Here is a 17931-nt window from a genome sequence, read left to right as displayed (position 1 = left end):
AGGAGAAGGAGAAGTAGAAGACAGGGCTGGACGGTGAGAGCCTGGAGTGTGGCTTTGTGAGTTCCGTTGCTCCCACTGGGCTCGGTGATAGCAGCTCATGTGCCTTCTTAAGGCGGTCGTCCCTAGGTGAGTGTTGGGCTTACCGCGACTTATGTATTGACTGCAAAGGCTGCAGCGGACACGTTAAAAAAAGCCCTGTGCTGGCATCCTGGGAGCACCAGATGTGACCGTACATGGTTGATGCCTCGCTCCTGATACATTAGCAGTCTGCTTTGTCCCTCCTGTGCAATCTAAGTTCTGCCCGCTTCTCCTGCCTATCTGCTGGTCCATATCTCCCTCTGAACTCCCCTCCTCTTCCTCTCTTGTGGGCACCCACGTGACATCACTAGACACGTCATCAACGACGTCACCTTCCCCACCGCTATAATTAGAGATCTCGGAGTAGGCAGCAACACCGGGGACCAACCTCCTCCTTGGGCTGATCTGGGTACTGTCGTCAGACTGCTGAGTAGTGGTTGTTGCTACCTCCTCTTCCTGATCCAATGCCAAGAGTGGCTGCGCATCGGCAATGTCTTGTGATGGATCAGAAAAGAATTCCTGTGACTCAAGTGGAGGGTATATGGTGGTGGTGTTGTTGGTGGTAGTGTCTTTGGGGGTGTACACAGCAGAGAGCGAAGAAGAGGGTGCAGATCGAGAGGATGAGGAGGGTGCAGAAGAGTAAGGCTGAGTGAGCCACTTAACCAAGTCTGGTGCATCTTTTGACGTAATCACACGCATCTTCTGCAATTTGCCACTTTGGCTCAAGCCTGTTGCTCCTGCCCTACCCCTACCACCCCTGCGGAATGGCCTGCCTCTTCCTCTGCCTGTCATTTTTTAAATGACCCTGTGACAAATGTCTCTAGAGAAGTGCAGTATGTATGTGGAAGAAGGTATATAACACCCCGCTTCAATCTGTTGTTTTTGGGGGCCACTGGTCTATCACACCAGTTATAATACTTTTTTTTAATTGCGTTTGTCACTCTTTGTAGTATCGCTGCAGAACCGCTCAGCAGTCACAATGCTGCACAGTGGAAATGCACTATACTATGCTTTCTATATGTGCAAGTATTTTATACGTGTATTACACCACTATATACTGCACACCAAATAGTACACCTATACCAGTCCTTAAAAGGACCTTTATGGACCTAATAGTAGCTAGCTAGTAGCTAGTGAATTTCAGACTGTCCCTGCTCCAAAAACCAAACTGTCCCTCCCTACACTGAGAAACGACAGCTGCAGAATCGGTCAGCAGCGCTGCAGTGCACTGTATGATGCTTTCTATATTTGAAAGAAAGTATATTATACGTGTACAACCCTATATACTGTACACCTATAAAAGGACCTTTGTGGACCTAGTAGCTAGTGATTTGCAGACTGTCCCTCAGTTCCTTCACTGATAAAAGACAGCTGCAGAATCGGGCAGCAAGCACTCAGCAGTGCACCATAATATACTTGAAAGAAAGTATATTCTAAGTGTATTACAACCCTATATACTGTACACCTATACCAGTCCTTAAAAGGAACTTTGTGGATCTAATAGTAATAGCTAGTGATTAAACTGACTGTCCCTGCTCCACACAGCGTCCTGTCCCTACACTGACAAAAGACAGAATGTAAAATGGCTGCCAGATCAGGTCTATTTATAAGTTAGGGGGAATGTCCAATTGTCCATGTGCTGAAATGTCTCAATTGGCTGTCCTGTACCCCATGATGGATGTGTCATCATGGGTCAAAGTTCTTCACAATGTAAACGCATATGTCCGCCGCGCGAACAGCCGGTTTGGCAAATCGCGAAAGAGCAAAATTTGCCGCGAACTGACCGCCGGGCGAACCACAAGGCCATCTCTAATTATATTATGTTATATTCTTAATGTCTGCTCTCATTGTAGGCATGGTTATCAACATTTTTGTCATTTTTAATATGTTTTTAATATAATTCTAATATAGCTTTATGGAGCATTTTCTTGCTATTTAATATCATTCAATGCCATTTATGCTGAACTTGTTTTAAATTGTGACCACTATAATATTGTTTTAAAGTTGTTATGTTTATTTGTATAGCGTCAATCCAGTGACCGAGAAGCCTGAGATACGTATGCCATGTGGTGTGGGACATGTGGATCACGCCCTCAGACAAAGTCAGGATGTGACGAAACGCGTCAGTGACATGATCAATGACATTTCCCGGAAGTGACATGTGCGCTCCATGGGCCGGATAGCCAGAAAGTAGGACCACTGTTGTATACAGCGGGAGTTCTCCTGCGAATACTGGATAACGGGTGAATACAGTAGCACACTGCACTTTATTATAGCTTCATTTATTGGGCTTGAATGTACGCTTAATTTGTAAGGGGGGGGGGGGGGTTTGGTTTCATTAAATAACTTTATACAGTATTACGCTATGTGGATGTTATATTTTCCACGTTTGTACTGGAGCCCCATTCAGTGTAACCAGTATTGGTTGGTAGCGTTGGAGAAACATTTATAACTAAAGGCTTATCACTACCATATTTCTGATGTGTGCATCCCCAAAGGGGAGATTTACCTCACATGGTGAAGTGTTTGGTGGATGGTGTTCTCAGTATATCACAGCACAAGTTATAGTCTATAGTTCACTTAGTGATTTCACATGAACTGTTTATGAGAGCAAGTCATTTCATCTTATTTGACAAGAGCGTTGCTACAATATTTTAAAAGGACTACGTTCTGGACTGTTTTTTTTGTATTGTTTTCTCATTTTCAGTGAGCAGTATGGGTGGAGGAATGTATTTGTTGTTAATGACCCACCTGTGCTGATCTCTGTAGGAGTGTCCTCCTCTATAAATGTCCCTGTTATTCCATCCTCCTCCATAGACTGCTGATCATCCCTCACATACCTCTCTTCTTCTTCTTCTGCTTTAACCTCAAATTCTATATCGATTGGATCTCCACTCTAAATCAAGTGAAAGCGAGAAAATATTATCTGTAAAGTATAAGCTGTAATACTGTGACATCACATACACGAAGAAAACACTTTGTCTCCACAAGTCTATGTTGTAGATGATCCATTCCACCAACCTTGTAACAGTGAGGGATGGTGTGATCTTCCTGTGTGGAATCCCGGGAATACAGAGGACGGGGACATCTCTCTGGTGGGTTGCTGGTATTAGGTGGTTCCATCATGTCCTTGTGTCCTTCAAAAAACTCCTCCATCACACCATACTCCTCATCCTCCTCTTTATACTCTTCTTTAGCATTAATATTATCATCCCCGAAGATTCCACCCTGAATATATAATAAAACATTCATTGTAACAAACATGCTGTGTATAAATCATATCTACCAATAATTGTCAATCATCTACCGGATGATGGTGAGGGATGGTGTGACCTTCCTGTGTGGAATCCCGGGAATACAGAGGACGGGGACATCTCTCTGGTGGGTTCCCATTACTGGATCCATCTGTAGGAAACACACACACTGACTGAATACATTGTTTCTATGTGTTTATCAGATGATGGGGGATCTAGGTGGAGCCTCCGTACTGCTCTCTCCTTTACAATAAAGTCTCCTCTTACCCGGTGATGTGAGGGGCGGCTGATTGTCCATCATGACGTCCTTGTAGAGATCCTTGTGTCCTTCTAAATACTCCCACTCCTCCATGGAGAAATAGACAGTGACATCCTGACACCTTATAGGAACAAGAGGTTAAAAGCTTGTTGCAGGCATTCTGACATCATTACATGCAGGGCTGGTTCAAGGATTTTTGACACCCTAGGCGAAAAACCTTGTTTTGCTGCCCCACTTAGCTCCACCCCTGACCCCACCCCCCCTTTGCCCTGCCCATGTATACGGTGGAGGTAGCGGGGGTCATGGCCACCCCCCACCAAGAAAAAAATTATTCAAAATGAATTCAATAATTCTAGCAACAGAACTCCCGCGTAACATTAAACTCATGACCTGTAAGGCATCTCATGCTAGAATTATTGCTCTCACTCCGGTGTACGTGGTGATAGATAACATGTGTAGGGCAATCATATGTGACACAGCGCATGCATTTTTGTTTGTGTGTGTACAGTATACAGGTGTATGTGTGTGTGGGGGGGTAGTGTACAGTATACAGGTGGGGGTAGAGGGTGTACAGTATACAGGTGGGCAGTAGAGGGTGTACAGTATACAGGTGGGGGGGCAAGAAGTGTACAGTATACAGGTGGGGGGTAGAGGGTGTACAGTATACAGGTGGGGGGCAAGATTTTACAGTATACAGGTGGGGGGGCAAGAAGTGTACAGTATACAGATGGGGGGTAGAGGGTGTACAGTATACAGGTGGAGGGCAGGAAGTGTACAGTATACAGGTGGGGGAAGGGGGTGTACAGTATACAGGTGGGGGGTAGGGGGTGTACAGTATACAGGTGGGGGCAGGAAGTGTACAGTATACAGGTGGGGAGTGGCGCGGGGGTGTACAATACACCCCCCTGGGCACAGTCCATATGCAGATAGCTGTGTAGGGAGGTCGGTGTCCTCTCACACACACAAGGCAGTCAGGCTGTATGGACAAGTGACTCACCGTCAGGCAGAGTATGATCAGTGTGATGAGCACGGAGCGCCATCCTGGCTCCTCACATCACCTGACACCGACGTCGTCTTCACCACCTCCATTACTACCCATACACTCTGCCCTCTTTCTGACCCCGGACCGTCTAACCCCGCCTCCTTCACGACATCATACAACTCCGCCCTTCATAGTTCATCATTCGTCTTTTCCCCTAATCCAGACAGAACAAGACTCCGCCCCCCCCCCCCCCCCCCCATAGATCGCCTTCTGAGGAGTTACTGAGCGATCTGAGGGAACCACGAACGGGGGAGAGGGGGTGACTATGACTGAAGGAGGAGGACAGGAGGGGACGCCATCGGTCTCTGGTCTCAGCCGATTATTTTCAACACCCCTAGCGGCTGTGGCTGCGCCCTAGGCGGCTGCCTGATTTGCCTAGTGGAAGTGCCGTCCCTGATTACATGCAATTCAGGACCAACAGTCCTGCTTTGCACATGAGAATACAAAAGTTCCCCTACATCCTAAGAGCATCAGAAAGAAGAGAAAAAAGACAGATGGAGGAACATTGGTGGGGGGAGGAGTTGTGAGGTCAGTGTGATGTCATAGGATTTTATGATTGTGATTGGAGGGACATTTGGAGGAGGAGCTGCGACGTCAGTGCGATATCATAGGATTTTCTGACTGTGATTGGAGGGAGATTGGGAGGAGGAGCTGTAGGGGGCACTCTGTGAGGCTTCTTTACACACAGAATAATTTCTCCCGGGTGCGTCCCACCTCTCCTAAACTGAAAGATGACCTTTGTCTTTGGGCTTTGTCAGGACACATCGTATTCCTGTGATCTCCGTGTACTCCGGAGACTTTACTGATCACATTTTAGGATGAATATCTGAGACTGGGATCATTATGGGAAAATTTCACAACATTTACTACAAATTTAATTTTTCCTCTTTCTTCCCATTTGAATCTTATATAATAAAGACAACCCCCCTCCCCTCCACCCCCCGCCACTAATAAAAGTCATATAATCCGTTAGTATAGACTGATGAGGTGAGAAGGTGAGGACGGACATGACGGGGGTTACTGGATGTAAATAGAAAATAAGATCTTATTACCTCCTCTGCTACCACTTCCAACAACGTCTCCTCTCTACTTCCTAACTCACCTTTCGCCTGGAACTTCCTATTTATACTTGACATCACTTCCTGTCTTCCATAGAGACTTCCTGTCTGGGTAGAAGTGAGATCACCACCTTGTGGAGCTCAAAGGAACTGCAGCCCCGAGAAACGTCTCGTAGTGTGAACACGGCCTTGTGCTGTGTGTGTATGTACTGTATATCCTTATAGATGGGTCATCTCCACTCCCACCAAGGGGGATAGAAATATATTACTGCCTAGTCCAGCCTCTCTCGGCCAGGGTTCCTCCAAAGGCTTCTAGGGGTTCCTTGAGCAATAAATAATTGCAGTGAAAGTAAGTTCTTCTACAACTGCCCACTGATATAAGGGGATCCCTCTCCCATTGGCCAAAAAAATGTAAGAGACCTCTACACTGATATAAGGTAGGGTGACCAGACGTCCCCCATTTTCAGGGACAGTCCCCAGACTGAGGACACTGTCCCCAGAGCCAGTCTGTCCCTGGAGCCAGTCTGTCCCTGGTTTAGTCTCTGGATTGCAGGAGTGACACTAGGTGCAGGATCCTGGGTGGATGCTGAGGCGGGGTGGGGTGGCACCAAAACATATCAACGAGGGGTGGTCCACCCCGGGTGCCACACACGGGGGGTGTTTGCTTGAATTTGCACCTGATTCAGAACCAAAGAAGCACAGGACCCTTTTCCAAACACAGACCGCGGCCACCACGGAGGTGTGGGAACCAGTTCCATTGAGAGCCGGTCACACACTGTCATGCGAATTGGATGCGGAGAAACCCACATCCAATTGGTATACGTGTGAACCCAGCCTAAATAAACATCTCCTGACATTTAGGGATCTATTCATACAAAAATGTACCTAGCCCAGTGAAAATGCATGTACATTCCTTTCTATGTGAATTGGGGTAAAAAAACGAATGTTATTAGGTTCTTTGCTGTGCTGTTTGAATGTTTTCCATTCATTTAAAGTGATACTAAACATACAAAGTTTAGTTGCCATTATCAGGTTTATTTATATGTAAAGATCATGCCACTGTGTTTAGTTTAATATGACAAATCATCCGAGTACCTTATTTAATCATTGCTGTTCAACAGTCACATAACATTTCCCAGGTGTAAGAGGGTAATTGGTTAGTAACGGTGCTAAGAGCACAAGTCCCTGCGATGCTCCTGCCTTTGCTACAAACACTGTCCCTCCTGCTGAAGCCAAACCCTCCACCGTATTGTGCCCCACTCCATGCCAGAACCCACCACACCACATTACCTTTATATCCCAAGGAAGGAACGTCCACACATGCATAGGGTTGCTGCACTTTACTGATGGTACTCAGGGAATGGCATAACAGTCACATCACATTCACATATTATCCGGAGTCACTTGACATTACATAGCCAATTACATTTAGTGGACGGTCCGCAGCAGTCACATGTGAAAGCTTGTGTAGCACAGACTTTGACTGGTCCCACAACTTTATACCAGGTTCTATTCCCTTCTGGATCCACAGACAGCCAAGCACGGGACACAATACCCAGGCAATGGATGTCTTCTCTTGGTTTTATTGCTGGTAAAACTTGGATGGGGTGCAAGGAAAGCTTTTGGATTTTCCAGAATTTAGTACACAAACATTTTGGAGCAGTGATCGCCCAGAGGTTAGATTTACATATATGTGTGTGTGTATGTTTGTGCATGTGTGTGTCTGTGTACATATGTGTGTGTGCCAGTGCATGTGTACGTGCCTGTGTTCGTGTGTGTGTGTGTGTCTGTGTACATATGTGTGTGCCTCTGTACGTGTGTGGGGGGGCTTAGAGCGTACAGATGTAAGGGAGGCTGAGAGAGTACAGATGTGAGGGGGGTTGAGAGCGTACAGGTGTTAGGGGGGCTGTGAGCGTACAGCTGCTGGTTTGGGATGTCTCTTTTGGGCAAAATATAAATATGAAAGCACTGATGACTTATAATACACTGTTCATTTTCATATATGACGTTGTAAGTGTTAAAGAAAGGCTACTGGGCGGATTTGGTGGGACAGCCAGTGGGGAATGTTGGCGGTCAGGCCTGGGGGGGGGGGGGGGGGGCTAGGCCTAAAGCTGTCTAAGGGGCCCCACAATTTCTGATGGCTGCCCTGGCTACACGAATGCATCATTTTAAGCAGCCATCTCCATATAACAGTCTCCCTTTCCATTTGGGTTATGAATACTCTCAGAACTGGTTCCCTGTAGGCACCTCCTTTATGGGTACACCTAATCTAGGACCCTCTAGGGCAAAAGCCACACTCACAGAAATCTGACCCTGAAAGGCCTTTTGCAACCAGCCCTGGCCTTCACCTCCATAAAGGGTCAGGAAGTCTACAGCTGGCTCTGCTGGGTGCTGGTCTACTTCTCTCCAGTCTCCAACCCAGGGTCTTCATGTACTGGTTACATGTGTACTGGTGTGGGGTGTTTTGACTCCCATGCCCCAACTGCTCTAGGGCTCCTTCCAACCTAGCTTATAACTGGGCACTGACTCACCCATTATATCACTACATGAGGGCTCCAACTAAAAGGGGTCTACCACCTGATGACACTGTCTTCTGTAACTAGACACAATTCTGGAACAGAGCCACCTAGTGTCAGAATAGATAGCTGCGCCTGCCTACACCGGTCTTTCTTGTCCTCTGGAAATTTTCTGAGGGAGGAGATTCTAGTATTCTGCTAATCTATGTCTGCACAGAGCCAATTGGTGCAGTGTTGGTCACGTGACATTTGAAAAATTGCTTTCAGAATCAAAATGAATAATTAATAGCAACAATGTGTTTTACAAATCTATATTTCAAAACAATTTTCTTTTTGCAATAACATGGTATGGGCGAAGTTCAAGTAGACTAACAATAGCCTCCACTTTGTTCACACTGTAAAGATATCTGGAGGAGGTTCTGCTAATCATAGGCTGTGTCATGCCTCTCCAGCCTGTGCTGGAACTAATAGGAAGGTGAAGTCTCCATTAATAAACATTCTCTTATCCCATCCACATAGTGGACATGGAGAAGGAAAAAAAGGGGGGGGTGTCATTTACCACTCTGTATACACCCACATGTTTGGCTTTATAGTCATGTGGGCTGCACAGATAAGAAAACTGAGGAAATTAGCAGCTAACACAAGGGAACTGAAACTGGAGCATGCTCCCTGTTGAACGAATGTGAGAAGCAATCACCCAGCTGTTAAAAATTCTGTCAGGGGCCCCGATAGCACCCACATGATGGTCTGGGAAGCTCATAAGAGCTACATCAGAGGAATCTTGATCAAGATTGGATCTTGTCTTAAGAAGGCCAGAATTAAGCAAGTTGTTGACCTGGAGAAGATTAGGTCATTGAAGGCCGTGCATAAAAGATCGTTAGCTGCCCAAACTCTGGCAGAGCCTACTAACCTGAGAATCCAACTGCGCTCCCTGGCTCTAGTTAGGGCCAAGAAAGTGATCGCTAAATGCAAACGAACGTTCTACGAACATAGTAACAAGTGCAGAGATCGATTAAGGTGCCTAATATTGAAAATGATATACTTTAGTTGGGGGTTGGTACCCTCATCCTCATTAATTATGTTGCAAAAATGGGGGAAAGAAGGGATTAGCACGGATTACTCCCAGTGTTTCACCGTGCAATACCAATGGAATTGAGGACTGTCAAATGGAACAAAAGTAAAAATACAATAATTTTTTTTAAAGCGGAGGTCCACCCTGAAGTGGAAGTTCCGCTCATCTGATCCCTCCCCCCCTCCGGTGCCACAATCGGCACCTTTCAGGGGGAGGGGGTGCAGTTACCTGGATAATCCAGGTATCTGCACCCACTTCCGGGACAGACCGCCGCAGATGCCCCCCCCCCCCCGTTGTGTTCTGGGAAACACACAGTTTCGGGGACCAGCAGATACGCGCAGCGCAACTTGCGCATGCACAGTAGGGAACCGGGCAGTGAAGCCGCAATGCTTCACTTCCCGATTCCCTGACAGAGGATGGCGGCGGGGGCAGCAGCGAGACGAGCGATTGCTCGTCATCTGCCGCCGACATCGCTGGACCCTGGGACAGGTAAGTGTCAATTTATTAAAAGTCAGCAGCTGCAATATTTGTAGATGCTGGCTTTTAATATTTTTTTTAAAGGTGCAGAACCACTTTAAGACATAGAAGAAAAGAAAAACTATATAATTGTAAACATTAAAAACATTGTTTACAGAGCCAATGCATACTTCATAATGGCATACAACCACATAGTGTAATCATGTCCAGCTCTCTATTTTGGAGAAAGCCAGTAATCCAGAGGTTGATGCCCAAACTGATAGCAGTTCTTTTTCTCAACTAGTTTCGCGACCATCAGTCGCTTCTTCAGGAGATCTTAGGGCGTATCTGGAGTTTAAGTGGATAATAGCTCTTGATTAGAAGTATACAATAAATGTGTACATAACTAAATTATAGTTACTATAAAGATTCATTCATTGAGTAAAAGGGAGCATTGTTTGCAATAATAATGATAGATAAATAGAGCCATGGCTCACCAACGAAGTCCCCAAAGGCACACACAGCATGGGTAGCTCCCCGTTAATAACAGGGTTTGCCACCCTGGGGGCGCACAAGGGAGGCTCGTTTATAAATCAGAGCTGGCTGTAAAAACATAATAGATATATAGATGTTCACATCTAGAGTTTTCACTCATATGTATAGCAATTATTGCAATCATAATACCTACTGGAGAGGGGAAAAGAAAGGGGAGAGAAAGGGGGGGGGGGGCAAAAGGAGGGAAAGGAAAGGGGGGGGGGAAGGGGGAGGAAAAGGGGAGAGGGAATGAAAGGGAGAAAAAAATGGGGAAAAGAGGATTGTATCCATCCAAACATATGTACATATACACACACACACACACACACAAACCTATATACATATGCGTCCATCCAAATATACATACACACATAGTTGGAGGACCAAAAGGCTTGAAGATAAGCAACACCTACCTAGCAGTGATGACTAGTAAGATTTGATTTAACCTCATCCAGAAGAAACGTTTTAGTGATCCCCACCGCGTCAGCACAGTTGCCTAAGCAGAGTTGTCCCTATAAATGTTACAGGAACAAAGTCCTGTGGTTAATAATATAGTCTTCCAATGCTCTAAAGAACACAGAGAGTATTTAGATAGAGGTCCGTTACCCAAACGGACCTCTGTTACCTTTGACTGTGGGGAACGCCAGCTAGTCCTCTGGTTGAGCGTCTGCTCTGAGCGGGCTGTCTGAATAGACGCCCTTTTAGAGCCTCCAACCCGGTATGCGTCACAACCCCGACGATGGCGCTGACGTCACCGGGTCTGCCGCTCCTAGTGCGCATACATCAATTGATGACTGCGCACCAGCCTCTGGTTGCGATGGAAACATCCACGGGTCAGAGGCTCAGGCGGGTCCTCCACCAATAAAGAAGAGAGGGGAGGAACTCTGCTCTGATGGAGCGGCGCATGTCTGCCCCGGGAGTTAACCTCCCAATGCTGGTCATCTGCGGAGGGTAACTCACTGCAAGCCATGACGCTACAACAATACAGATACTGTACATAACTTGGATAAATACAAAATATTACAAAAAGGTAATGCAATATATAAAATAGTTATTCACAAATAATCTCACCAACAATACTGTCAGAATAATCTATGATAGATGGAAAAATATATAAATTAAACAATTTAAAGCAATAACGAATAATAGAGCAAAAACACCATTTTATACTTCGGCTTAATGGTCCCAATAGTCAGCTAATGGAATCTAGGAGGTCTGGCCCCAAAAATTGGACATATAAAAAACACACTCACTTAAGAAAGTATTTATACGTCTGTGCCTCATTAAGGCCGGGTGGCACCAAGGCGTTCAGCCGCTCTATCCAGAGGGTTTCACGCCTCAGTATCTCCCAGTCCCCACCACGTGGGTCCTCTGAGACAACCTCCAAGACAAAATTTTTTACAAATTCTGGTTGATAACGGTGATAGATGCCTATATGTCATCCTACCGAGGTTAGCTTCCCACCAGATGAATAATATAAGTGGTCACCTATTCTTTGGCGCAGTTCTCTGATGTGTACAGTATTCCTTATCTAAACAATAGACAAAGCGGCGCTGAATATAAATCCACACCAGTGAATTCAAAAATATTAAAGATAATAGACCCAATCCAGTGAACATGAATTACTAAATGTTACTACACTGTGCAAGCCCTGCCCCGAGCATACAAAAAATAGAAAAAATTAATTAATAGTTTACAAAACATTTAGTAATTCATGTTCACTGGATTGGGTCTATTATCTTTAATATTTTTGAATTCACTGGTGTGGATTTATATTCAGCGCCGCTTTGTCTATTGTTTAGATAAGAAATACTGTACACATTTAGTTTTTTTAAAGTGGTGGCTTAGTGTATAGTGTTTTGTTTAGCGCAGTGGTGATACACAATAGATGGAGGGAAAGAGTAAGTGTGTCCTTGTTTTGCAGTTCTCTGATGGTCTTGCCCACATAGAAAGTCCTGCAGGCACAGACCATCAGATAAACTACGCCCTTGGTGCCACAATCAGCATGGTGAGAAGGAGAAAAGATTTCTCCGTTCGGAAGGGTGTGAGTAGCACCCTCCAAAATCCATGGGCATTTCGGGCAGCTTCCACAATGGGAAGTGCCCCTAGGGCCTTTTGGTTCCTGTCCATCCGTCCGATAATGGCTACTGGTTAATTTGTCTCCAACAGTGGTAGCTCTCCTGAAGACCAACTCTGGGGTAGATTTCACATACTTCCCCCGAATATGGTGGTCCGCTAGGAGATGCCAATGGCTCGAAATCACATTTCTTAGCACATTGTGATGCATTGAAAATTTGGTGACAATTTTAGTCGTAGTGGGGCCATTTTGCCAAGGGGACCATACAGTAATGACTCCCGTGTCCGGGCACGTGCCCTATTGAACGCCTTCCTGAGGTTGGAATGTGTATATCCACGACCCAGTAGGCGCTCCCGTAATGCTGCTGCCTGGGCCAAGAAGTCCCGCTCTTCCGTACAGTTGCGTTTAAGTCTAAGGTACTGGGCATATGGGATGCTACGTACTAGTGGGCGAGGATGTGAACTTGATGCGTGTAGTAGAGTATTCCCTGCAGTTGACTTATGGTAAAGGTTGGTTGTTAATTTACCTTGAATATCCTTACTAATGCTCAAATCTAGAAAAGAAATACAATTGTGACTGTATGAATAGGTAAAAGTTAGATTAAATTGATTTATGTTAAGAAGTTTAATGAACTCAACAAGGGCCTGTGTGGTGCCTGTCCATATGAATATCGTCTATGAACCTGTACCAACACAATACAGAGTCCAGAAAAGTTTGTAACTTCTCATTACCAAAAATAGAACGTTCCCACCCTCCCAGGTATAAATTAGCATATGATGGTGCACATGAAGTGCCCATTGCTACACCCTGGATTTGCAAGTATAGCTCGTCCATGAACATGAAATAATTTCTAGTGAGAATAAATGTTAACAATTGCAAAATAAATTTATTGAAGGGCCAAGTGTGATGGTCCTGTTCCATGAGGAAGGTGCTAATCATCCGGACGCCCTGCTCGTGGGGGATGCTCGAGTACAATGCCTCTACATCTATAGCCACGAGAAGGGTGTCTGGAGGAACTTGCACCCCCCTCAAGGTTGCGTAGTAAATTAGTGGTGTCTTTAATATACGATGGCAGGCTAAGGACATGAGATTTTTGTGAGTCTTGGGTAGAGCGTAGAACGTTGGGACCCGTGGTTTTAAAGTGTTAATAAACTTAAAGGTGTCTTCATCAATTAACCCTTGCCAAAAGGCGCCAGTCACCAGGCTGCGAAACTCTAAAATATAGTTAAGCATCATGGACTGGTTGATGGAAGCATACCATACATGATTGGATAGAATTTTAAGGCACATCCGTTGGTATTGATGGTGTGTCATCAACACCAGGTTACTGCCTTTGTCTGATTTTTTAATAACGATATCCGTTCTTTTCTGAAGGGTACGAATTGCTCGTTTTTGTTTCCAATTCAAGTTAGAGGGTAAAGACGGCCATTGTTGTTTTTTTCAATGATTTGATGAACTCCATTAGAAATACCCAAATAGTAGGGCAGGTCATCAAGTCCGGAAAGGCACGAGACCCCAGTTTGAACACAGTTTTCTGCTTATGCCCCACTGGGTCCGAAGGGGCCATGGGGACAACAACCGGGGAAGAGGAGGCACCCCTGGACATCTCCAGGTTAGGGTCTCCGTTTTCCACCTGTCCCTCATCATATAGTAACATAAGGTCTCGTAGCGCCTGGAATTCTTGCATTGAAAAATGCTTTGTTTTTTCGGCCAATTCTTTTTCCAAATTTAAATTCTGTCTATCCTTATCGTATAAAAATTTGTAAGTCAGGTTACGAGCAAAAAGATAGAGGTCTTTTATGGTTTCGTATACATTGATAGGTTCGGCTGGACTAAATCCAAGTCCCAATGGAAGAACCGATACTTCATCATGGGTTAGAGAATAAGAAGTTAAATTAATATTTAAATTTTCACTAGTAGAATTATGTGAAGTAGATAACAACTTTATGTCATGTTTGGTGCAGGGGTCTTTAGCACAAATGCATCCAGACTCCCTCGTCGATTTGTTTCCGGTGTAACCTGGGGTAAAACCCCCCCCCCCCTTTCTCTCCCTTTTCTTTTCCCCTCTCCAGTAGGTATTATGATTGCAATAAATGCTATACAGTACATATTAGTGAAAACTCTAGATGTGGACATCTATATATCTATTATGTTTTTACAGCCTGCTCTGATTTATAAACGAGCCTCCCTTGTCCCCCCCCAGGGTGGCAAACCCTGTTATTAACGGGGAGCTACCCATGCCGTGTGTGCCTTTGGGGACTTCGTTGGTAAGCCATGGCTCTATTTATCTATCATTATTATTGCAAACAATGCTCCCTTTTACTCAATGAATGAATCTTTATAGTAACTATAATTTAGTTATGTACACATTTATTGTATACTTCTAATCAAGAGCTATTATCCACTTAAACTCCAGATACGCCCTAAGATCTCCTGAAGAAGCAACTGATGGTCGTGAAACTAGTTGAGAAAAAGAACTGCTATCAGTTTGGGCATCAACCTCTGGATTACTGGCTTTCTCCAAAATAGAGGGCTGGACATGATTACACTATGTGTTTGTATGCCATTATGAAGTATGCATTGGCTTTGTAATTAATGTTTTTAATGTTTAAAATTATATATTTTTTCTTTTCTTCTGTCTTAAATAAAAATTATTGTATTTTTACTTTTGTTCCATTTGTGGTATCAAGACAGTCCTCAATTCCATTGGTATTGCACGGTGAGACACTGGGAGTAATCCATGCTAATCCCTTCTTTCCCCCATTTTTGCATAGTAACAAGTGCGGTAAACTGTTAGCTAGGGCCCTGAGAGCGCAACAAGCCCGAACTTCTCGGTGAGGGCGCTACTAAAGGTCCATGCCACGGAGGAAATCGTGGAACAGTTTCACACGTATTACACTTCTCTATACAACCTTCCCAACGTGTCTTCTGAGCAGGAGAAATCTTCCGAACGTAGAGCTATTTGAGAATACCTGCACAAATCTGGTCTGCCTGACAAGGTTCCGACAGTGCCTCTTTCCGGCGACGAAGTGTCCCTGGCGATTGCCCGAATGCAAACCGGCAAGGCCCCTGGCCCGAATGGGTATTCCCTCTTGTACTATAAGACCTTTGGGGATCTCTGGAACTAAAATTTTTATGCAATGTACAATGCCACTAGGACGGGGTGCTTCCCCCGGAGAACACGTTGCATGCTTGCATCACAGTGATCCCTAAGGTGGGCAAGGACCAGCTCCATTGAAAAAAACTATCAGCCCATTTCTCTCCTTAATGTGGATCTAAAATTTTTTACCAAAATCTTCTCGATCCCCTTAATGGAACTGATCCCCCAATTGGTCCACTCGTATCAAGCAGGTTTCGTGCCTACGACCGAAACCCAGGACAATACCACAAAGGCGAGTAAATTCATGCTGCCAGGACGTGGGGGACCCCTGTGTTACTCCTTTTGACCGATGCATAGGTTTTCGACAGGGTGAATTGGCCCTTCCTTTTAGAGACCCTGCGGTGTGTGGGGTTAGGACAATGGATGATAAATTGGGTACAAGCCATTTATTCTCACCCAACAGCCCAAGTAAATGTGAATGGTCACCTCTCTGCGTCGCTTGGAATAGCCAATGGGACGAGACAGGGGTGTCCTCTTTCCCCCTTGATTTTTATACTGACCCTGGAACCCTTTCTTCGCTCAGTTAGGGACAATCCCAATATCACAGGCCTCGGCGTAGATGACACGCTATCCCCAAAAATTGCGGCGTTTACTGACGACCTCTTGTTCTTCGTAACCAACCCCCTGGTATCTATCCCAAACCTGCTGTTGAAATTGAAGACCTACCACATTATCTCCACCAGATGGAGCTGATGATTAAAGGAAATCACTATATGAAATATAGACAATATTTGTCATGACTGGGCAGATGCTGGTCACGATCATTGAATTAATCTTTCAAAAATAGAGCTCTAAACGTTTGCAAAAGCTTACACCACAAAATGTGCCTCAACTGAATGGTAATGACTCCACTTTTATTTTTCTACTGCTATCAATGGCCAACACGGTACAACACTTCATCCATGTCTCTGGTGATCTCTGATCTCCTTATGAACTGTTTCTTACATGATGAAGATCAGCCATGGAGTATATCTGAGGTGTATATCAGGGTGTGCTTCTTCCCCACATGAGAGCTGTGATGTCCAGCAACATTCATATAGGAGACATTTCCCGCACTCAAGGCACTAATACACCTCGAGGGTTGTGTGGGATCCCTGTTCCCAGTTCTCTAAAGTCTGGAAAGATTGACCTTCTTTGAAAAACATTTTCCACACTTAGAACATGAATACGGCTTTTCTGCTGTGTGAGATCTATGATGTTTTTGAAGATTGGATTTATCTGAAAAACATTTCCCGCACTCGGAACAGGAATACGGCTTCTCTCCAGCGTGAGAACTTTGATGTTCTACAAGTTCTGATTTCTTTACAAAATATTTTCCACACTTAGGACAGGAATATGGCTTCTCAACTCTGTGAGATCTCCTATGCACATTAAAATCAGATTTATAATGAAAACTCTTCCCGCACTCAGTACAGGAAAACCTCTTCTCTGTTGGAAGGACGGCCCCGTCCCTCACAGTCTGAGGTTCCTCAGGATAAGAGGAATACGATGGTCCATCTACACTGTGTGGTGCCGGATGGACATTTGAGGTAGTCGGAGTGACAGTGATGAGGGGATTATAGGACGAGTGTCCCCTCCCCCTCTATCACTCATTGCCATCTTCCCAACACAAGAAGTCCTGCACTTCCTTATTTAGTCCATGATTTAGTCATGAATAACAGCGGGGCTGAGCCCCACCAGAGGTCAGAGAGTGAGGATGGGGGGAGAACAACCAAGATGAAGACTGGACTGATCCTGAAGACCACCATCATTGGGTTATTGACTCCTCCCTCATTATCACTTTCTGTTTAAGATTCTGAAAGTTTGAGGATATTATGACATTATTATCAACATGTAAAAGTCTGTGCTCCAATCAAATCAAATCATCAGATATAAAATGTCCAGCTGGTAGAAAATGGGTGTAACAAAAGAGAATTTATATTAGGTTTATATATAGCAGTGGGTAGAGGGGAGAGAGCAGAAGTCAGAACTTTTAAATGTATAAAGTAAGCACGTAAAATAACAAAAATGCTTTGGTAATAAAGTTGTGTTCGGCATATACATACAATCAGTGGCGGAACTACCAGGGTCGCAGCAGTCGCACTTGCAACTGGGCCCTGGCATTCTGCCGCTGTGAGTGGCCCCCAAGACACGGCATCTCCCCCTGCATCTCTGGCTGTCAGTTTAGTATACGGTGTGGGAGGAGGCAATCGGCAGCTCTATAGTGCCCGTGGGATCTCCCTGGGGCTAGTAGTTCTCTTCCTGAGTGTATACAGTTGAGAGGGGAGGGGCCCCTGTCCCAGGCAGGTCCCAGGCAGGTATCAGTTTCACTCTTCAGTGTACAAATGAATCCCTCTGCTTGTACACTCTTGCTGATACATTCCCGGGTCAGAGGCCTCTCCCCTCTCAACTGTATACACTCAAGAGAACTAGTAGCCCCAGTGAG

At 45.1% G+C, this 17931-nt stretch overlaps 1 protein-coding gene across 4 annotated transcripts in view; it reads right to left on the bottom strand.

Annotated features, from left to right (window-relative positions):
• The window catches only part of LOC143989470 (uncharacterized), a 313492-nt gene that overhangs the window by 265146 nt on the left and 30415 nt on the right, over positions 1-17931 (bottom strand). Inside the window, exons 1-4 of one of the 4 annotated variants that reach the window (XM_077489607.1) lie at positions 3600-3847; positions 3386-3483; positions 3100-3306; positions 2830-2974 (exon numbers count right to left, since the gene is read on the bottom strand). The exons of 2 other annotated variants lie outside the window; for them this stretch is intronic. In XM_077489607.1, the coding sequence (XP_077345733.1) occupies positions 2830-2974; positions 3100-3306; positions 3386-3483; positions 3600-3684 (535 nt within the window). In that variant the 5' untranslated portion in view covers positions 3685-3847. Of the gene's footprint in view, positions 1-2829; positions 2975-3099; positions 3307-3385; positions 3484-3599; positions 3848-17931 lie in introns of those variants that run through there. One more of the 4 variants, XM_077489605.1, reaches the window with a different exon arrangement.

The sequence above is a fragment of the Lithobates pipiens genome, unplaced genomic scaffold, assembly GCF_037356315.1.
Source record: "Lithobates pipiens isolate NorthernLeopardFrog02 unplaced genomic scaffold, aLitPip1_a1.2 Scaffold_18, whole genome shotgun sequence".
NCBI classification, from domain to species: Eukaryota; Metazoa; Chordata; class Amphibia; order Anura; family Ranidae; genus Lithobates; species Lithobates pipiens.
The sequence above is the reverse complement of the archived record's forward strand: the minus strand, read 5'-3'. Positions and strand labels throughout refer to the sequence as shown.